Consider the following 23,135-nt stretch of genomic DNA (forward strand, 5'->3'; position numbering starts at 1 on the left):
TTCGCTCTCCAGCTGTGGATATTCGTCTTTGCTCTTCATGCAGAACACGTGAATCTCCTACGAATTAAATTTTGTTCTAAGCATGATGTCCAAAGCAAAGACTGTTCGTCATCTTCGTGTTCAGATCGCTCAGTTGTACTGACATAGCTGCAAAAGAATTTCTCATCCATCCATGCCCACTGTTAGCTTGAGACTTCAGTTCCGGAAAGTAAATTAATAGTTTTTCTCCAAAGTTAGTCAAGCTGTGCTTCGTGTAAGGAATGTGAGAACTCACACCACCAACTGGCCCACTTCTCTGACAGTCTTCTGAAAGTCAGGGACAGACTGAAACACTGCCTTCTGTAAAGACGTTGACCACAAACGGAGTTTTGCCAGGACTGCTTAGATTTTATCCTTCACCTTTATATTCGTTTTCTTCTCTCCCTTGGAGGCTCGATTCTGCAATATTTAGGTGATTAAAATGATCTGCGAGAAATACTAACTTCACTAGTGAAACAGGATCACAGAAATAATTCAAATAAAAAGATTTGGAATCTTGTTTTAATGTTCTTAAAATTCAGCTTCTAGTTCCAGAATTCGTCAATACCTCTCCTTTGGGAAGCTACCAAATCTGAGGAGATTCTGATGATTCTAAACAGTCGTTTGCAACACTTTATCTTTAATTGACTTCAGAGCTTTGATCACTTTCTTTAAGCACGTCTTTCTGATCAGGAGGTAAAACTGTGGCTGCCAGAGCCTGTTGTTGGAGAAAGCACTGTGTCCACGATACATTTGGCCTTACTGATTTAACTTCACAACGAGCCCGCTTCTCCTATCACTGACGGCTTTACCACTTTCTGTACAAATGGCGATACATTTTGTCCAATCTCACAGTTGCATGTCATACAAACACCAGCCAGTTGTGCTGGCAGGATGTGCTTTACAAAATATTATCTCCTGTGATTCTTTAATCTGCTTCAAACTGCACAAATTGCACATACTGTGTACGATCTGAAACATCAGTAGATTCATCAAACTGCAAAACAATGTGTGGACTACTCGTTAAGTTTTTGACTAATCGTTCTCGAATGTCAGAGGTCACAGTATACGTTTTAGCACATTTGCCTCTTGCTTGCCTAACACAGTTTCAAACATATCCGGGGCTGCTAGCAAAATAAGATCTTCCTGTCAGAAGCAGGTCGGTAAGAAATACATCAGTGAGAAAGTGTGAAATACTGAAATATCATGCCTGAAGTTAATAAGTGAGTAGTGAGACATCTTTTGCATAGTTTAATGTATTAGCATATACACTGATATAGTGACTCAATAGAATGTGAGTGGGAGAAAAGTAAGAATTTGTGGTGTTAAAGTAACTGGAATAAATAATGCCCAATTATTTGCCCCCTAGTTTAAACGACTACCGTTAACACCTAAAGTAGAAATTACAAACATGAAATGTGGACTATAAGTGACAGTTTGATCTGTGGAATCAGAACTTGTAATTGAGAAATAATAGAAATGAAAACCTGTTGGTGTTTCCTGTATTGTGGCTGTCTGACACTAGTGACAAAATGATAGCACGCCTCAGCTAACTGGAAGTGACAATTCTCTACGAATTGCTAAGAGTTCACCAGTTGACGGTTCGGTGTTGTCTTGTTGGAATCTGTCCGAAATGTGGGAGGATTCAGTCTGGGTGCCACAACTACCCCGTAGCAGTGTTTGCCATTAAGTTCCCCCCAACTCTTGTAGCAGATTGTCTGTCCACTGTGTGAGGCAGCTCCTACAAGATTTGCAGAAATAGCTGTAAAAAGCAGAAAAATACACATATGAAGTGTAAAGTCATTCTTTCTGTAAATAACTAGAGAGATTGGGACAATTACTATTTCCATTTCAAAAGACATCGTGATTGAGCAACCCTACTTTGTAGAAAGAAGTTGGGGAATGAGGTCTGCACCCCTTCTGAAGACATGTTGTCCAAAATCAGGGTGCTGCAACAGTATGGGAAATCTCGAAAGCTGTGCTGTTGGACGAGTTTTACGCAGACAGGATATCGTGACATTGTAATGGATCACTGGTGGACAACATTTACCAACTGTTGTTGTACAGGTCTGCACGTGCGTCGTACAAGTTTCGAGGGTGCCGTGTAAGTTGGGCTTGGTGGCGCCGTGTTTCAGGACCTTCCGCCATGTCGGCAGCTGCTGAGGTTCAGAGGACGGCGGCCGTGGACCTGGGCGCCCTGCTAGACGCGGGCGACGGCGCGGTCGTGACGCTGGTGGCGGGAGAGACGCGGCTGGCGGCACACCGCGCGGTCCTGGCCGCCAGGAGCCCCGTGTTCCGAGCCATGTTCCAGCACGACACGCTGGAGGCCAGCTGCGGCGAGGTCAGAATGGCGGACGTGGGGGGCCCTGTCCTCAGGCAGCTGCTGTCTTACATGTACACCCTGGAGGCACCCCAGCTGACCGACACGGCCCCGGAGCTGTTGACGGTAGCAGACAAATACGGCCTGTCAGCCCTGAAGGCTGCCTGCGAACAGCAGGTGGCGGCGCAGCTGGAGGTGGAGACGGCGGCGGCTGCAGCTGTGCTGGCGGTGAGGCACTCGTGCCCCAGCCTAACTGCGGCCGCCGTCCACTTCATAAGGTCTCAAACACACAAAGTAATGGCGACGCAGGGCTGGGCAGATGCTATGCGTAGCTGCCCTGAGCATCTGATTGAAGTGAGTCGGCTGCTCAGTGAGCCACCAGCAGAACCCAGGTGAGCCCAGGGCAAGACGTTATTCTGTGTTTACCAATAATGTGTTTGTGTGTGTGTGTGTGTGTGTGCGTGTGTGTGTTTCTAACAGTACAATATTTGTGACTGTCTCTCCTTATAGCTCACAATGCTGTCATTGTCCTGTCATGACTGGTTTATCAAAGCTCCATATTGAGCCCTTTTTGTTAGCAGTTCTGTTAAGTAAACAAATCATAGAGGGGATAATTTCAGTGTTGAATAAATCCGTCCTCATTTGATTAATTCTCTTATAGAGCATGTGTAGAGCACATTCATCTAGATTTTAGCTTCAAGCCTTTGAACAAGAGATCCTTTCATAGTGTACCTAGCAAGTGAGACTACTGCTGTGGGCACAAAACGGACACAGTGACGGGTGCAGTTTGTAAGCCGACCAGATGAATGCTCGTGCTGTGATGTTGGGCAGCTTTACTAAAAGTAGCCATCAGTTGTTCGGTACCACTGCTGCAGTTGACAGTATGATAGCTCCAACTGGCATCATGCTGCATAAAGAGAAGTTGAAGACTATTTATTATGTATGTTCCTCAGCACCAGCACCAGAATCATTCTAGTATGTTGCAACACATTGAGGACAGCAATATATTCAGTTTCGCATTTCTATTGTAGCCGTGTGGCAGATACTGACCTGCCCTACCTTCTAGGCATAGTAAAGCATACTACTGTCGCAACACGAGTGCCACACTTGACGCCTCGCAGTGTGCATTCAGCGGCCGAGGCAGCTCTGACAGCCAGACCCGGGCACAGGTTGATTGTGAAAGCTGCGACTGCCAGCTGCTGCGCGAACATCTCGTGAGGTGCTGACTTAGGTGACGGCCTTGGGACAGTACTGACGATCGCCTCAAAGGTCTGTCCCACAAGCATAGAATGGCTAATCAGAAGTGCGATGTGTCAGTCGGGGTTATCGAGATCTGGTGTCACAGTCAGTGCCACAGCGTGCGTCAGACAAAGTATAGGACAGTACGGCGGTAATTGGCTTCCATTTCCTCAGTATATGTGTGCAATAGGCCAGCAACTTCAGTACAAAACTTGTTTTGCTACCCCCAAACAGTACAGTGGTGGTATAACTTAAAAGGTACACCACATGAAATATGCCAGACTCCAGAGAGTAGCATATGGTTGTGTGTGCAGTAAACAACATGGTCTAAGCACAGGGGATTCCCAGACACACCGTGACCAAACAACAAACCGCGCTGCTGCTGCTGCTGCGGTCGCAGGTTCGAATCCTGCCCCTGGCGTGGACGTGTCTGATGTTCTTCGGTTAGTTAGGTTCAAGTAGTTCTAAGTCTAGGGGACTGATGACCTCAGATGTCCAGTCCCATACTGCTGAGAGTCACTTGGACCAAACAACAAAAGAATAATGCAGTCAACAAGACAACATGGTCGCACACAGTGCTGGGCCTTCCAGCCACATTTCCTTCTCCCCTCTGCTCAGCCAATGCCTGGAATATGTGCTGCACGGTCCCCCTTACAAACATGCAGGAAAGGTGTGTACTTTGCATCACTTCAGTGCATGCTGCAGGAGCGTGTGCCAAATGTATGTCCTTCTGTCTTGCTTGATATTGTCTCTGGCATTACCAGAGGCCACTCAGTGAATCCCACCACGTTTTCCTCTACTAGGGTGCAGCAGATTTCATTTCCTAACCCATCTGTTGGAGTCTGATATATCTCCCACAACGTCAATATTGTCAAGATATTTTTGCTGCTCATCCACATTAACTTACATTTCTCTACATTCGTAGCAAGCTGCTGTTCATGCCCCCCCTCCCATCAGTTTTCTGACTGTATCACCTGAAACCTACGTGCTCAGTTATTTTCTGGCTGTTATTCAATCTGTTTCTTCCTCTAAAGTGCTCTGTTCTCGACCAGAAATGCCATTTCACCTGTGGTACTCTGTTTCTTGATGTACTCCTTGCTTCCTGTGTTGGCGGTTATTTTGCTGCGTAGGTAGAAGGACTTCTTAATTTAATTTACTTTGTGGTCATCAATCCTGATGTTAAGTTCATCGCTGTTCTCATTTTTGCTACTTATCATTAAGTTTGTCTCCCTTTGATTTAATCTCAATCCATATTCCGTATTCATTAGCCTGTTCAATACATCCAGCATGCCGTGTGATTCTTCCTAACATTCACTGAGGACAGCTATGTCATCAGTGGATCTTATCATTGATATCGTTTCATTTTGAGTTTCAATTCCACTCTTGAACCTTCCATTTATCACCGTCATTGCTTCTTTGGTGTATAGATTGAACAGTAGGGGAAAACGACTACGTCCCTGTCTTCCACACTTTTTAATCCGAGCATTCTGTTCTTGGTGTTTGTCTCATTGTTCCCTCTTGGCTCTTGTACATATTGAATGTTATGTGTCTTCTTACAGCTTACCCTTAATTTTCTGAGACTTTCGTACATCTTTGACAAGTTAACACTGTTGAACGCATTTTCCAGATTGACAGATCCTATGAACGTGCTTTGATGTTTCTTCAGTTGTGCTTCCATTATCAACAGCGACATCACAACTGCCTCTAGTGCTTTTACCTTTCCTAAAGTCAAATCAATTGACACTTAACACAACTTCAATTTTCTTTTCCATTCTTCTGTATATTATTCAAGTCAGCAACTTGGATGCATAAGCTGTTAAGCTGATGATGTGATAATTATCGCACTTGTCAACTGTTGCAATCTTTAGAATTGTGTGGATAATCTTTTTCTGAAAGTCAGTTGGTATATTGCCAGACTCACATTCTACACACTATGTGAATAGTTACTTTGTTACCACTTCTCCCAATGATTTTAGAAAATCTTATCAAATGTTGTATCTCCCTTTTGCCTTATTTGATATTAAATTTCCTGAAGCTCTTTTAAATTCTGATTAATAGTAGACCACCTATCTTCTCCATATCGACTCCTGTTTCTCCTTCTATTAAGACATTAGCCAAATCTTCCCCATCATACAGGCATTTCCTACTAACTGCTCTCTCCTGTGCATTTATCAGTAGAATTACAGCCGCAGTCTTAATGTTACCATCTGTGCTTTTAATTTCACCAAAGTTTGTTTGGCTTTTCTATATGTTGAGTGCTCCCAACAACTGTTATTTCCACATTTCTTCTCCTTTTTGTGGCCATATTGCCTTAGCTTCTCTGCACTTCCTATTCATCTCATTTTTAAGTGACTTGTATGTCTGTATTTCTGAATTTCCGTGAGCATTTGTGTACTTCCTTCATTCATCAACTGAAGTATTTCTTCTGTTGCCCACGGTTTCTTTGCAATTAGCTGCTTTGTACCTTTCCAGCCTCTGTGATTATTTGAAGAGATATCCATTCCTCTTCAACTATGCTACCTCCTGAGCTGTTCATTATGGTAGTATCTATAACCACAGAGACTCTTCATCCCTTAGTACTACTATATCCCACTTCTTTGCACACCGATTCTTGCTGACTAAGCCTCTTAAACTTCAGTCTACTCATCACTACTAAATTGTGATCAGCATCCGTATCTGCTTCTGCGTACACCTAACAGTCCATTATCTGAAGATGCTATGTAACTGAAATCTTCGCATATCTCGCATCCTTTTCCAAATGTACCACCTCCTCTTGTGAGTCTTGAACAGAGTATTCACTATTGCTAGCAGAAATTTGTTGTGCATCTCAACTAGTCTTTCTTCTCTCTCATTCATAGTACCAAGTCCATCTTCTCCTGTAACCCTTTGTTTTACACTTTCCCCTGCAACTGCATTTTTGCCCCCCCCCCCCCCCCACGCCCCCCTTGACCATTAGATTTTCATCTCCCTTTACATACTGGATTAAGCGTTCAATATCCTCGTATAGTTTTTTCTACATCTTCATTGTCAACTTGTGATGTCGGCAAGTATACCTGAACTTTCGTTGCTTGTGCTGGTGTTGGTTTCCTGTCGATTCTGTTGAGAAGAACCCTGTCACCGAACTGTTGACAGTAGCTCGCTGTCTGCCCTACCTTTCTATTCATAATGAATCCTACTCCTGTTCCGCCATTTTCTGCTGCTGTTGATATTACCCTATTCTCGTCTGGCCAGAAGTCCTTGCCTTCTTTCCATTTCACTTCAGTGACCACCACCATATCCAGATCGAGCTTTAGCTTTTCCCTTTTGTTATTGTCTGGCTTTCCTACCGCATTAAAACTCCTTATGTTCCACGTCTCGACTCGTATAATGTCATCGTTTCGTTGGTCATTCAATCTTTTTCTCGTGGTCACATCACTCGTGGCAATCTCCTCCCAGGTATCCAAATGGGCACTAGTAAGGAATCTCTTGCCAAGATAATCATGATATTTTGTCAGTTACCGGCCACATCTCCTGTTGATGCACTTTGTGTCTAATGCAGTGGTTTCCATTGTCTTCTGCATCCTCATGCCTTTGATCATTGCCGATTCGTTTGCCTTGAATGGAAGCTTCCAAACACAATGGCAAGAGAGTACCCTGAACCTGTCTGCTCCTCCACCCACTTTTGACAAAGCTGTTGACTGAGTAATGGTGACGTCTTATGCCAGAAGTCTTCGGCTGCCAACACTGACAATTTTTATTCAAAATGTAAATGGTGGCAGGGTTAGAACCCAGCACTGAGGACGTTTTTGATTGCTAATTAAAGACGATACTGCTAGACCATGAGCTCCAAAGAGCAGGGTATGATTTCCAGTCACATGCCCCCAGAGGGCTCACGATTCTTTCGTGAGTACATGTGTGGTGAGCACGGGGCACCAAGCTAGTGCAGTCTTTCTTCTTTCCAGGGCTGCATTTCCTTGCCCTTACCCTCCTTTCCTCTCCTTGCTCCTTTGTCCCCTCCTCTCCCTCTCTTGGTGTCCTTGCTTATGTTGGCCCCGCTATCCTCCTGGTTATGTTGGTTTTGTAATTTGGCTTTGTTGCGTAATCACCTCATCCTTTTGGCATTCCCTGGTCTCTGGGGATTGACCTCCATTACTAAATTTCTATTGTGGTGTGAGCCATTTGGGGAAGAGCACCTTACGTAGTGTCTCCGACGTGTGCCCTCTTAGTTCATTCCACCTGTTATTTGGCGTCTTTGTCTGAAGCTAGCCTGCATAGCCTTCACGGTAGCCAGCCCATGTGGTGGGGTCGCTATGTACCCTTTTGGTTGAGCCCCCTGAACACACTGGGATCACACATCTGATACCTGAGCTGTAACCACCTCAGGTAAGCCTAACAGTAGTTGCTTGTCGTCCTGGAGAATCAGAACTCCAGGGAATGGCCACCGTGCCAGACAGCCCTTGCCGTGGCTGGGTGGCGCACGTGAGGAGAACCCCTGATTGGAGTGGGTGGGTTCAGGGTTGACACTATGCAAATGAAATGCGTACGGGTCCAGGACTCAGGCCATTCTTTTGCGGCCGTCTCTCCCCGTGGAACTGATTCTTTTAGTGCTGCTTCTCCTGTCCCTTCGGCCTTCCCTTCCGTGGCTACACCCTTGGAGGAGGGTTAGGCCTGTCGGCTAGGGGCGAAACCTTTTCCCCCCTACCTGGTTTGCACCAGGACTGATGGGGATGATTTCACCAATACCAAACCATTATTTTTGTGGAACACATTGAAGACAAGTTTGCCCTCTGGGCAAGATGCGGTCGGGTTCTTTGCCGAACAAAACTGTTTCAACTGCCCAGTCTGCGGCCCTTCGTGCCTGTAACCATCTTGGCACAATTCCTGTGTCCATTAGCTCCCACCAGTCTCTAAATATGGTACAAGGTGTGATTTTTCACAGGGACCTCATCCTTCAAACTGATGACCAATATCAGAAGGCAGGGTGTTCACTTTGTTCGGCGTGTTCAGAAGGGTCCTAAGACAATCGTATTGATACTGGTGCCTTTATCCTGAACTTTGAAGGGGATACCCTCTCTGAGAAAGTAAAGTTTATGGTTTATTGATATGGCGTGAAGTCGTACATCCCACCTCCTGTGAGGTGTGCTAAGTGCTTGCGTTTTGGACACGTCTTCCTGCTGTTAGCAGGCCCCTCTCTGTGGTGACTGGACGTCCTCCGTGAGGGGAGTTCGTGCGTTCCCTCTCCTGTGCGTGTTAATTGTCATGGCAATCATTCTCCATATTCACCAGACTGCGCAGTATATAAGAAGGAAAAGAAGACACAGGAGTATAAGTCCCTTGATCAATTAACCTACACTGAGGCTCGTAAGAAGTATGCGTGTCTTCACCCTGTATCGATGACTAGTTCGCTTTAATTCCATCTTCACCCCTTCGTACCCCCTTCCTTACCCCAGTCCCGAACCCCTGTCCTACCCCACTCCCCTGCGGCTCCCACACCCTCTCCTCCCCAGCCGGAGAAGTGTCCCACTTCTTCGCCGTCTGCCGGTCAAGGGCGCCCCTCCCGGGATATCCTTTTCCGGCACCTTCCAGGTCAAAATTCTGCTGCCACGCGACGACCGCGAGAACCACGGTCTGTCGGTCCCCAGGATGCCCGATCTCTTTCTGTTCCCGATCTTGCTGCAGTTGGCTCCTTTATGTCACACAGCCCTCCTCGATCTCAAACAGAAAAGAAGAAGAAAAGAAGTCCCGGGACAAGAAGCCTCTGGTGTCACCAGAGGTCCCATCTTTAGCTTCGCAACCCGATTCTGACTTGTTGTTCATGGATGTCGCCCGCTCCTTGTCGGTGACGGTTGGTGACTGGCTTTAGCATGTTCAACCCCCATTTTAATCATTGTTCTATGGTTATCCAATGGAATTGTAATGGGTATTACCACCACCTACCGGAGTTGAAATCCCTTATTTCGTCTTACTCTGCAGCTTGTTTGGTTCTACAGGAATATCATTTTACTGATGATCACTCACAGACTCCCTGTGGGTTACGTGTTTTCTGTCGAAATCGGGTCGGCCCCGTGTGGGCCACTGGCGGAGTTTGTCCGTTGGTCCGTACAGACGTTGCTAGCATGTGGATTCCTCTTCAAACAACATTGGAAGCGGTTGCTGTTAGGGTCGCCCTGGACTCTGAGGTCACGGTTTGCAATCTTTATCTCCCTCTTGACAAGACACTTACACCTGCTGGCGTAACAGCCCTTCTTCTGCAACTTGTTCCTCCCTTCCTCCTTCTCGGGGATTTTAATGCTCATCATCCCTTTGGGGCAGTGCATTTCCATCTAGACGAGGTCTTCCCATAGAGCAGTTTCTTGCAGGCCACGACTTGTGCCTCCTTAATGATGGCTCCCCTATTCATTTCAGTGCCAGTCATGGTACCTTTTCTGCCATCGATCTTTCTTTTTCTTCTCCCTCCCTCTTCCCTTCATTACACTGGTCACTACATGATGACCTTTGTGATTGTGACCATTTCCCATTGATTCTTTCGCTCCCTTCCCGCTCCCCGATGGGAAGGCTACCTCGTTGGTCTTCCCAACGCGCTGATTGGCGTCGATACACTGCTAGCCATTTGGTTGCAGTGTTTTTCCACCTTCGCAAGGCTTATGACACGGTTTGACGCCATCACATCTTCCTTACAGTTCATCAGTGGGGTCCACTCCCGATTTTTATCCGCCAGTTCCTGTTGTATTGGTCATTCAGGGTTCGGGTTAGTACTGTTCTTAGTTCTCCACAGACCCAGGAGACTGGCATCCCACAGGGTTCTGTATTGAGTGTACTTCTTTTCCTCATTGCTATCGATAGACTTGTGGCCTGTGTCGGTCCTTAGGTCGCCCCTGCTCTGTATGTGGATGATTTCTGTATTTGGGTTAGTTCCTCTTCGATGGCCTCTGCAGAGCGGCAGCTCCAGGGAGCTATACGGCATGCCTCTGCATGGACCCTCTCACACAGGTTTCAATTCTCTCCTTTAAAATCGCGGGTGGTCCACTTCTGTCACCGTACTACGATCCACCCCATCCGGAGCTCTATCTCGATGCACAACGATTACCTGTGGTCCCACAGTTTCGTTTTCCGGGTCGTCTTTTCGACAACAAGCTCACTTGGCTGCCTCGTATCAGACTTCTGAAGGTAGGATGTTTCCGTAAACTCAGTTCTTCACTTCCTTGCCCACAACTCTTGGGTTGTGGCAAGCTCCATCCTTCTCCGCCTTTATCGTGCTTTAGTGCTGTCTGACTTGGACTATGTTGTCAAGTTTATGGTTCGGCTGCTCCTTCCACACTGCGCCTGCTGGATCCGCTCCACCATTGCAGTATCCTTTTGGCCATTGGTGCCTTCCCTACTAGCCCTGTTGATAGCCTCCTGTTTGAAGCTGGGATCCCCCCCCTCCTCTCTTTCTGTTTGGTGGTCCCAGCTTCTGGTTTCTTATGCGATCGCTGTCTGTTCCTCTCCCACTCATCCTTCCTTTTCTATCCTGTTCCCAGACCATGGATGTCGCCCATCTGATTCCCGTCCTCGTGCAGGTTTACCTGTTGGGATCCACCTTGCGTCTCTTCACTTCGATTTTCAGCTTTCTTCTTTGTCCTGTTTTCCATGCTCCCTTCCCACCACCCCCTCTTGGTTATTTCTTCTGCCCCGAATTCGGATGGATCTCCGCTGAGGTCCAAAGGGGTCCATCCCCCACATGGTGTTGCGTTGCTTTTTCCGCCAAATTTTATGGGAGTTTTGGGATGATTTTTTTTTTCCTCCGATGGCTCTAAATTTGTTGATCGTGTGGGATATGCCTTCATGTCCTCTGTTGGCACAGAAAATCATCTGCTGCCACCTACATGTGGGCTATTTACTGTGACATTGATGGCAATTTCCCAGGCCCTTACCTTTATTAAACAGTCACAGCACAACCGCATTTTGTTACGTACAGTCTCAATGAGTGGCCTTGTGGCTGTTGACCAGAGTTTTTCCCGCCATCCCTTGGTCTCGGCCATCCATGACCATCTGGCTGATCTTCACTGTGCTGCTTGTTCCGTTCTGTTGACTTCCTTTGGGTCCGTGGTGATGTGGGTATCCCAGGTAATGAGCTTGCTGGTCGATTGGCTGGCGGAGCAGTCACTCCCCCCCCCCCCCCCCTTCCATTCTCTGTAACTCCTCCTGCAGTGGATTTACAGTTTCACATCAAATCCAACTTCGCACAATCACGGGCCAACTCTTGGGTGGCTACCTCCCTGTCTAATAAACTTCGTACAATTAAAGTGACACCTGGCCCGTGGCATTCTTCCCTCCGTCTCTCCTGAAAGGACTCGACCACACTGTGTCATCTCCGCATCGGCCATACCTGACTGACCAACGGTTTTCTTTTGCGTAATGAGCCACCCTCACTTAGTGGTCGTGGAGCCTTCTGCTGAGTAACGCACATTTTGGTGGAATGCCCCCTACTTTTGGCTCTGCACACTAAGTACAGATTTCCCCGCGCTTTACCTTTAATGTTGGCTGAGGATTTCTGGATAGTCGAACTGGTTCTCAGTTTCCTCTGGGAAAGTGGTTTTTATTCTCAGTTTTAAGGTTTTTAACCTCACTTTGGTGTTGGGGCATGGCAGTGAGGGTTGGGGTATCTCCCACTGTAAGCTGTGTTTGGAGATTCCCGACTCCCCTCCTTGACCAAGATCCTCTTTTCTTCCCCCTTTTACTCTGTTTTTTTTTCACTTTTTAGAATTTGTTAGTCTCCTTTTGCCATATGCACTTCTACATTCTAGCAGTTGAACGCTTTTAAAAAGCAGGTGGTCTTGCCCCTACTGCTTCAGAGGTGGGATATTTCCTGCCTCTAGCATAGCCATGGGGTCGCTCTCTTGCTGACTGCACTCATTTTGTTTTTACCATTGACGACACGACTGCTGTTTTACATTTTTTAGCCTTTTCCCTTTTATCGTTCTGACATGATTTCATGAGATGTCAAACTGTCTGAATGGACCACATTTGAAACAAGGGACTGATGACCTTGCTGTTTGGTCCCTTCAACCCTAATCAACCAATAACCATCCAGTCAGTTATCCAGTACAGAAGATGCTGTGAGCGGAGACAGTAATTCAGTCAGCACAGTACCGTGGTCACACACAATGCTGGGCCTTACAATCACAATCTCGTCTCTGTTCGGCCATCACCCAGATTATGTGCCATGGTTTCCTTTCTACGAAACACACAGGTATGGTGTGCTCTAGTTACCTCACTGTACTGGATGCTGGAGGGGCAGGTGTCAAATGTCTACCCTTCTGCCACGGCTGCAACTCTCTCCGGCATTATCGGGGGCCACTCCAGTGAATCACATCAGTTTCCTTGCACTAGGGTGTGGCAGATTACATTTCCTAGCTGTCTAATTTTGTCTCTAGCATGTTCCACACTGTCAGTATTGGTGTGACGCTTAGACCCCAGTATTATTTGTTACCCTCTGTCTCTCAGATTCAAATGCTTCATATTAAGTCTTTCTTTTCTTTTTGGAGTTTCTTGAATGTGTTACTCTACTGGTAACTCAACATTGTTCGTGAAACAATATTGCCTATCCTGTTTAATCCATTTTTTCTTCTAGCGGTAGCCTGTACTGGAATCTTCTGTCTGTTTTGTCCAGATTAATTTAACATGAAAATTGATGTTTGAGGAAGAAGTACATCACCTCTGCTATCAAGAGACTTTGCATGGATATATGGTTCTGTCTGCTTTAGTCAGAAGCAAATTTTGAAACAACTCTTTTGTAAGTTTTACAGTATAGCTGTTGTAATTCCTGGCCATCATCTCCTTCATTCCCTCAGGCGTCAAAAAATACTGCATGTTAGTTATCCACTGTTAATCGAAATGGCAGTTTATTAAACAACTCCTGTATATCTGTGAGAAGCTTCATGTTTTTCTCATTGTACGAGGTTCGTTCAATAAGTAATGCCTTAAATTTTTAAAAATGCCGTTAATATACGTAGACAAATGTCCTTGTTGGTGCCTCCCATTTGATGTTTTTGTGTGTGCCATTGCGGTTTCGAACCATTCTGGCAGATGGCAGAGCAGTTGTACAGCGTCAAAATGGCGTCTGCATATGAGATCCATTACAAGCAGCATGCTGTTATTGAGTTTTTGTGCGCAAGAAAAGATACCGTGGTGAACATCCATAAACGTTTGTGTGCAGTGCGTGGCAATGCTGCAGTTGATAGCACAGTTGGGCAACGGATGGTGAAAGTTGCACACTCAGGAAATGCAGAAACAAGCTCCACGATCAGCCACACTTGGAACGTCCTGCCACAGCGGCTGCTCCAGACATGCTGAATCGTGCGGATGCCATAATTCGTGCCGTCCGGTGCATCAAAACTTGACAATTGGCTCTACAGTTGTCGGTCAGCATTGGAAGTGCGTCTGCAATGATCAGAGCTCTCGGCTATTCAGATAGCGGTGCTCGCGATGGATTCGATTAACGCTCACAGCGGGTTACACGATTCAAAGAAGGGCCATTTCATCTGAACTATTAGAGCGTTTTGAGACCGACGGGGACGCCTTTCTCTCACGGATTGTTACGGGGGACGAAAGCTGGGAGCACCACTTTGCGCCAGAAACAAAAAGGCAGTCCATGCAGTGGCGTCGACCTCACTCATGACAGAAGAAGAAATTAGAGATGAACCCCTCCGCCCGAAAAGTCACGGTGACACGTCTTCTGGGATGGCGTCATTTCTGTGGATGTGATGGCAAGAGGGTCAACCATCAATTCCGGGTCATATGAGAAGACTCACACGAGAACCGTTTCCGACGTGTTCAATCGGACAAGAATCCAGCAGAAATCTTGCTCTATTACGATAATGCACGCCCACACAAAAGTCCGAGAGCCCGGGAACGCATTGCCTCATCCACGCTACAGTCCGGACCTGGCACCCTCAGACTTCCATCTCTTTGGGCCGCTTAAAGATTTTGTATGGGGAACACGACTTTGAAGAGGACGAGTGTGTCAGTCTTACAGTGGACACGAACAAGATGTGTCGATGTATGTCACCAAATTCTGACTCTTAACAATAAATACATTATGAGGAAAAAAAAGTGGGGCATTACTTAATGAACGACCCTCGTAAGTTAACAGAACTTGACAGATTGTTTCCCCTATGTCTCCCCCCCTCCCCCCTGTTAGTGATATTCAGCTTCCATACATTAGGTTCCAAATAACCTCACAGGCAAGTCACAGCTAGCTGACTTCAACTGCTTCCAAAGTTCTGCCCGGCAGTTGTGCTGTCAGTGCAGCACAGTTGCTGTCCCCTACGTTCGGGCTGTGGTTTGCGCCCCACTTTGAACAGCCGCCCCCTGTTTGCAGCGCGGGCCGTGGCTCCAGCAGTCCCAGCACCGCCACGCGGCCCCTCGGCGACCCCGGACGCTCTCCTGCCGCGGCTGCCCGCCACACTCCGCCGCCTCCAGACGACGCGGCCGTCTCTCGCCTGCGGTGAGTGCTGCCGGCCTGTACACTCAGTGCCGCGTCAACCAAATGTTACACTAAAAACGTCTAATTTAAGCATTTTTCTTCATTATATATATGTGTTTAATGTAACTGCTGCTGTTGATGGTGTTTACGCATCTTAGAAATTAGTTCCGAAAGAAGTGGGTTCGGAGCCACGGTGCATTGCTATTCAACGAAACCTACATGTCACGTGAATGAGTATGCAACTGTGTGGAAGTTCTCACAGGGAACCTCTTGAGTGCGAGATCTCACATTTAGTCTTCAGTGAGGCTCATCAGATAGTATGAACAGTTGTGGTGGGGAAAAATATTAGCTGCTAATGTTTCACCATCTTCATGAGGAGGGCTACAGAAAGTGAGTGTCCGTGATGTACAGACATAAACCTCCTATGAGACACACGTATTACACATAACAAAATAGACATCGTCGACATTAGAGAAATGTTCAGGACAGATAATTAACTTGAACAACAAGCACCAAATGAAAAACAGCGCATCCCGGTGGTCACAAAGGTTCGCACCATCAAGATCGAAGGTGAACACTGTCGTGGACTTTAAACCGTGAAACTAGTCTTCCTTTGAGGTGCACGTTCAGATAATGCGATAATACGTTTTATAGGCACAGAACAAACAAAACATGTAGAGGCAAAATCTTCCAATGATACAAATTACAATGTCGCACTCCTTTCAGGGGGGATAGTTGGCTCTGAGGGAGTATTATTTTTTATACGCAGACCAAGAACGATCAAAAGAAACTTGCTTTAACCAGCCATTGGTGAGAAGCAGTGCTCATACTACAGCTGTAGTTCTCTTACGCCTATTTTCCTGCTCTCGTTTGCTTTGAGGTAACTACTGCCTACTGCCTTTTGAACATGGTGCACACGAGAAAGAATCGTAGGGGGCAGAGCACCTCCAACTTGTCGCAGCACAATAAATAGATTTCCAACCAATTTACCGACCAGATTAACACTCGACATAATTGCGTACTGCTGCGTTAAGGCATTGATATTACCAGAGTGAGATTTTCACTCTGCAGAGGAGTGTGGTGAATTTGGAAGGTAGGAGACGAGGTACTGGCGGAAGTAAAGCAGTGAGGACGGGGTGCGAGTCGTGTTTGGGTAGCTCGTGGTAGAGCACTTCTCAGTGAAAGGAAAAGTTCCCAAGTGAGAGTCTCAGTCCGGAACGCAGTTTTAATCTGCACTGGTAGTAGTTAATCTTGATATACATCTCGTGGAACTTACAATTCCCTCTTAACCCCTCTTTTATCCACTTTATCTTCAGATCGGGAATGGTTGATGTTAAAAACAAATTCCTTACTGAATGATGGGACGAGTTTGTCTCACCTATACAAACCTGCAGTTCACTGTGCATTGTCGAGTCAATGCTTTATTTGAAATTTCGTTGCCTGATTTCTTTCAGTTTTATAGCACTGTTTCAAACTATGCCAGTAGTATAGGCGTTGGTATGGGACACCACGTTTTTGACTTGAAAATATTTCGATGTGTTTTTGACTAGAAAATATTTAAAGTTTTATTTCTGAAAAAATGTTTCCACGAAGGTTTTTTCTGAAAAAATGTTTCCACGAAGGTTTTTTCTGGAAAAGTGTTTCCACGAAGGTTTTTTCTGGAAAAGTGTTTCCACGAAGGTTTTTTTCTGGAAAAGTGTTTCCACGAAGGTTTTTTTCTGGAAAAGTGTTTCCACGAAGGTTTTTTTCTGGAAAAGTGTTTCCACGAAGGTTTTTTTCTGGAAAAGTGTTTCCACGAAGGTTTTTTTCTGGAAAAGTGTTTCCACGAAGGTTTTTTTCTGGAAAAGTGTTTCCACGAAGGTTTTTTTCTGGAAAAGTGTTTCCACGAAGGTTTTTTCTGGAAAAGTGTTTCCACGAAGGTTTTTTTCTGGAAAAGTGTTTCCACGAAGGTTTTTTTCTGGAAAAGTGTTTCCACGACGGTTTTTTTCTGAAGAAATATTTCCACGACGGTTTTTTTCTGAAGAAATATTTCCACGACGGTTTTTTTCTGAAGAAATATTTCCACGACGGTTTTTTTCTGAAGAAATATTTCCACGACGGTTTTTTTCTGAAGAAATATTTCCACGACGGTTTTTTTTTCTGAAGAAATATTTCCACGAAGGTTTTTTTTTCTGAAGAAATATTTCCACGAAGGTTTTTTTTTCTGAAGAAATATTTCCACGAAGGTTTTTTTCTGAAGAAATATTTCCACGACGGTTTTTTTCTGAAGAAATATTTCCACGACGGTTTTTTTCTGAAGAAATATTTCCACGAAGGTTTTTTTTTCTGAAGAAATATTTCCACGAAGGTTTTTTTTTCTGAAGAAATATTTCCACGAAGGTTTTTTCTGAAGAAATATTTCCACGAAGGTTTTTTTCTGAAGAAATATTTCCACGAAGGTTTTTTCTGAAGAAATATTTCCACATATATTTTGTAAAAATATTTTTGTCTTATAAAATTTCCACTTTAATTTTCTGTTAAATATTTCCAATTTCCTTTTTAAAAATTCGCTGTTTGTCTTAAAGAAAACTGTATCGAAAAGACTATTTTCATCATTTCCACATGTTTTCCACGTAAAAATACGAACATAGTTTCCGCATAAAATTTTTCCGCATCTACTCACTGCAGATTTTAAAACATTTTGCGTAAAAGTGGTCGCCTCTTTGAACTCACATCTTTGTGCGCAAAAGATGTCAGCCACTTCTTAGCAGTCATTTTTTTGCGAAATCGTGGCGATTTTAAGTAAGGCACCGGTATGGCACGAACCCGCATGTTTTAGACGAAAAGACGGCAGCCACCCTTCTGCAACGACATTTTGCGTCCACTTTTTTTGTGTCCACTTTCTTGAGATTTCCAGGCAGCGCTCAGTCGTTGCTTGGCAGGCGCTTTTTCGTGGTCGCTGTTTAGCTACCACTTTCTTGCGAGCGCATTTTTGCAATGACTTTCTGCAACGACACGCGAAAATTTTAGAGGGTGTCCACCCTTTAAAATCGGACAGTTGTGATGTGCTTACAAGTCACCTCAATTATTTACTGGTTGATAGGTGTCTCTTCAGTTATCTCTATTTTACCATCCAGCAACAATCCGTAGCAACAATCTGTACCAACAATCAGTATCATCAATGCATTCTGTAATCTCGTGGAAAGCATAGCTGTATTCTATTTATACAAGTGGATTTTATTTCATTATTAATTGATAACACCCAGGGAAGTGTATAGATTATTCTGTATTCTCTTCTAAAGCCATAAGCTTATCGTAGTTACATTTAAATTCCTTATCTATAGCTGTACTTACAAAGTTCTTTGTTTTCTTGTGTGTGGTTATCATATCGTTGGTTATTATGACTTTGTCTTGTGAACCATGTACCAGCTCGGCCATTGTTTCCATATTCAAAACCTTTAGCACTGCAGTAGTTAAGAGTGAAGCCTTGTAATTTTGGTAGTCTGTTTACCTCTGTACGTTTTGTACGCACAACTTTTTGGTCCTGTTCCTGTCCATTCAATACCGTAATCATCTTTACCAAACTCGTCAGTCAATTCACAAAGTGTGCAACCTGTTTCTACAGTATTCGTACCATCGTCAATATAAACAACAGTGTCGGTGTCGTAGGACACAATTTATCACCTAATCTACCGAGCATATCGTACGGCCTCATTCTAGTGTTGTAAGTGGTGAAGGTGGACACAGATACGTTGGTACTTGTACGATCTTAGACATTGTACTGATATATAACTTCGATTACACAGGTCTGATTTCAGGAAAATTAGTGAAAAAATTCCATCAGGTACCGTTGTTTCAGAAACAGCTTCTCTAGTTTTAGCTTTTTTCGATATTTCAGCACTCTAGTGAGTTTGAATTTTGGTTTTTAGGGTCTCCGTAAACTGTCATTTTGTGGTTTTTATACTAGATGTATGCAAAATAGGGAGTAATCAGGAGAAACTAGCAGTATTTTCATGTCAGTGCCTGTCTGCCGCACTGCCCCTTCCCCCGCCATCACCGAGCAGTGAGCTTCTGCTGTTGTCCTCCAGTTCACAGTACCTCTTCACTCTGTGCTGTTCACGTGTTGTTGTTGCTGGTGCTTTAAACTAGTGACTGTTCCCTTGTGCTGTGAAGTTCTTCCATGGACAGTGGCTATCAGAGGATGTATAAATTCGCCACATTGTTTGTGCTACATTTGTGGTAACTATACCGTTAAAAAGCAACAAAGAAACATTTCCGATTTTATTGAACAGGTATATTTCGTCTATTTTTGTATAAAGTTAGGTGATCAAGATAAGCCTTGGGCCCCACACAAAGTTCGTTCAGTGTGTGTTGAAGAACTGAGGCAATGGTTTCAATGTAAAAAGCAGTCCGTACATTTCGGAATACCAATGGTTTTGAGGAGCCCAAAAATCGTAGTGACGGCTGCTATTTTTGTTCTTGCAGTGCAAGAAGACAGAGATTGCTATGATTCTGGCACAACCGATCCCATTCCGTTCTCACAAACTGAACTGAGCGATTTAGACCTAGGCCTTTCTAAAGAATCGGCAGACGTTTTAGGATCTAGATTGAAAGATAAACATATATTGGCACCAGGTAGATCCTTTTCTTGGTATCGATTGAGGGAAAAGGAGTTTGTATCTTTCTTCCCTCAAGGTGACATGGTGTTTTGCAGTGATGTTCCCCCCTGGACTTATGGCACGTTTGAAAATAGAATATGCTCCTGATGAGTGGAGACTTTTTATTGATTCTTCAAAACAAAAAAAGCCTTAAAGCAGCACTTCAACACAACGGCAATCAGTACACTTCTATAACAGTTGGACACTCGGTTTACTTAAAACAATGTTACGTAGGCCTTGAACTGGCTTCAAGCAAACACTGCTATTCAGACCACAAATGGACTTTACGTGCTGATTTAAAAGTGATTTCAATGCCGTTTGGTCAACAAAGGGCTATACAAAGTTCCCTTGCTTTCTCTTTGAATGGTAAAGTAGAGATAGAAAGCAACACTACATCAAAAAATGTTGGCCCTTCAGAAAAACCTTACAGGTAAGGGTTAAGAACGCTGAGAGGAAAAGCCTTATGGATCCCAAAAAGGTGTAACTTCCACCACTTCACGTTAAGTTGGGACTGATGAAACAATTTAAGGGATTGTCAAAAGAAGGGGAATGCTTCAGATAGCTTTGTGGACAGTTTCCTGGTTTATCCGAGGCACAGGTAAAGGAAGGAATCTGTCGGACCAGACATTAGGAAACTAATGACAGATCCCAAGTTTGTGGACAAAATGGAAACATAAGAAAGACGGCATGGACATCTTTTCAATTAGGTGTTACAGGTTTCCTAGGAAACACGAGAGATCCAAACTACAAGACAATTTGTCGCAGACATACTCGACAACTTTAAGAAGCTGGGCTGTAACATGCGCATTAAAGTTCATTTTCTCCACTCGCGTCTTCACTACTTCCCTGCAAGCCTTGGTGATGTAAGTGAAGAGCAGGGCGAAAGATTCCACCAAGACATCCAAGAAATGGAAAGAATATATCAAGGAAGATTGAACGTCAACATGATAGCGGACTACTACTGGATGATAAAAAGTGGTGATCCTCAATGAGCCCACAGCTGGAGAAGCAATAAGAGGAGCTTCGACAGAAAGCGAAAGCGTTATTATAATGACTTGTGAGATTAAAGAGAAGTGGAAGTGTGCGGGAAATGTAGTTTAGAACTTACTTATAAATAAAATAAAATTTTATTGTTACTATACCCAAAAATACTCCTTTTTACCGAGCGAGGTGGCGCAGTGGTTAGACACTGGTCTCGCATTCGGGAGGACGATGGTTCAATCCCGCGTCCGGCCATCCTGATTTAGGTTTTCCGTGATTTCCCTAAATCGCTCCAGGCAAATGCCGGGATGGTTCCTTTCAAAGGGCACGGCCGACTTCCTTCCCCGTCCTTCCCTAATTCGGTGAGACTGATGACCTCGCTGCCTGGTCTCCTTCCCCAAAAACCAACCAACCAACTCCTTTCTCTGGGAAAACCTGACGTTACAGAAAAAAATTGGATTGCAATTTTGAAATTGGCGTTGAAAAGTACATAAGTCAGTTATCAAATTTCAAGCAACTTCCAAAAAAATAGTTTTTTGCAGGCCTGTGTTATTTCTTCGTTGATTGGTATGACATTAGTTCTCTCTTTTATTTTTTGTAAGAGCTCGTACAGTTGCTCAATGTTGTGTCTAAATTCTGTTTGTGACACGTTCTGTCGCTGGCCGAATTTTCCCCAGAGGGAATTGCATAGTTTGGCCACAGCCCGCTTGCCAGCGTTGGGTTCAGTATTGTTAAAGCCGTGCGTGATGTCTTGCTTTCCCTCGATAATTCGACCGTATTCTTCTTTAGACTTCTAATTACCTTCCCAAGGACTAGTTTGACCTTCATGAAGGTTTTAACGTAGTTTGTGAACAGTCAATTACTTTCCCATTCAAAGTGCCACACCTCGTAAATTTCCTGTATTGTGTAGCCTTCTCGATGGCTTTGTTGAGCTCTATAGTTGTCAAAGTTCGTACAAATGCTCGCTAATCGTCACTATGGTTGCAACTACTATCAGGCTTTTCTTCTACACTTTTCGAACATACAGCAAACAAAAGCTTTTCGTGCTCAACTGGAAGCACAGAGTGGTACAAGCCGTGAAGCACAAGCACTTTGCATTTAACAAAACGAAATCATTCGTCGTCATATTTTTGTGGCCTCAGTATCTGTACGGGATGACCAACAGATAATCGTCGTAAAACTTCACTGTCGGATATAGCCTGCCCATGTCTACATATTGCAGATTCTTGCCTGAAACCTTGAATTTAGCAGCGTTTGTTCTTGCACCGAAAAAGAGATCTCTAGGATTCAGGGGTTATATGACATTTACGTTCTCTTTTGAATTTTTCCACTTACAGCTCCATATTTCAGTACAGTTACAACCGGCGTACCCCAACTCATGTGTGAGTTCTAAGAGATCCATGGTTTCATTGTTGACCGTTGTCGATAGTATCGGGAGAATAACACACTGGACAGCCGTGCCAGAAGCAATTGTGATACTGGTGAACTGTTTTTGTGTTTGCGTTCTAGTTGTCAACATTTGCGCCACATTTTGTAACTTCTCCACCGTTCAATGCATTTTGTACATTAGGAAACGAATTTAACCACACAATTTACTCTGTGCTGAACATTTCCTTCTTTTGATGTTTGACTACAGCAATTAGGTTGAATGTATTTTGACCTGTAAATAGCCATACAAACACTAGAAATTATTATGTACTGGAAAGGTTCAATGTTTCTAATTTCCAGGAAATATCTGCTAAATTCAAGGCAGCTGCGGCGCAATATGTCGTCAGGATGGAAATACTCGTAAAATTCCTTCTGGAAGTCAAATCCGTAATTTTCACCCACTTCCTGACCGTGCCATTCTAAGAATGCTTTTCTAGCCTTACATATCACACCGTAGTACTTGTTTGCTGGAAGTTGCCCTACGTAATTTTGATTTGCTTATTGAAGAAGTGAGGAAAGTAACCTTTTTTCAGCTCTTTCAAACTGAATGTCTTGGGAAACGTCGCGAGATCTCCTTGGATACCGTATTTACTCAGATCTAAGCAACGTCGCGAGATCTCCTTGGATACCGTATTTACTCAGATCTAAGCCGCACTTTTTTTCTGGTTTTTGTAATTCAGAAAACAGCCTGCGGCCTAGAATAGAGTGCAAAGTAAGCAGAAGTTCTGAAAAATATTGGTAGGTGCCACCACAACTAACTTCTGCCGTCAAATATATGTAGTGCTTCTGAGGCATGCTTTGCAGGCACAAAGATAAATACTGGCGCCAAAACCTCTGCGTCCATAAATAAATTAAAAGAAAAGGTAGAAGAATGTAAACATTGTGCGATGTATTCTTTTGTGTTTGCTGCTGTCTCACTGAAATTCTGTCTGCCTAATAAACTACGAAACTCGAATGAGACAACAGCAAATGCGGAAGAATATACATATCATGTTATGTTTATATTTGTATTATTCTTATGTTGAATAGTGATAGTGAGAAATGAAGCACAGCAACTGACTAGATT

At 44.3% G+C, this 23,135-nt stretch overlaps 1 protein-coding gene across 2 annotated transcripts in view; it reads left to right on the top strand.

Moving 5' to 3' along the window:
- Window positions 1-23,135, top strand: part of LOC126213041 (poly [ADP-ribose] polymerase tankyrase-1-like) — an 881,088-nt gene that overhangs the window by 508,786 nt on the left and 349,167 nt on the right. Inside the window, exon 3 of one of the 2 annotated variants that reach the window (XM_049940614.1) lies at window positions 2,154-2,616. The exons of the other annotated variant lie outside the window; for it this stretch is intronic. Within the exon in view, the coding sequence (XP_049796571.1) occupies window positions 2,165-2,616 (452 nt within the window). The 5' untranslated portion in view covers window positions 2,154-2,164. The remainder of the gene's footprint in view (window positions 1-2,153; window positions 2,617-23,135) is intronic. 2 annotated transcript variants of the gene reach the window in all.

This window comes from Schistocerca nitens, chromosome 11, assembly GCF_023898315.1.
Source record: "Schistocerca nitens isolate TAMUIC-IGC-003100 chromosome 11, iqSchNite1.1, whole genome shotgun sequence".
NCBI lineage: Eukaryota > Metazoa > Arthropoda > Insecta > Orthoptera > Acrididae > Schistocerca > Schistocerca nitens.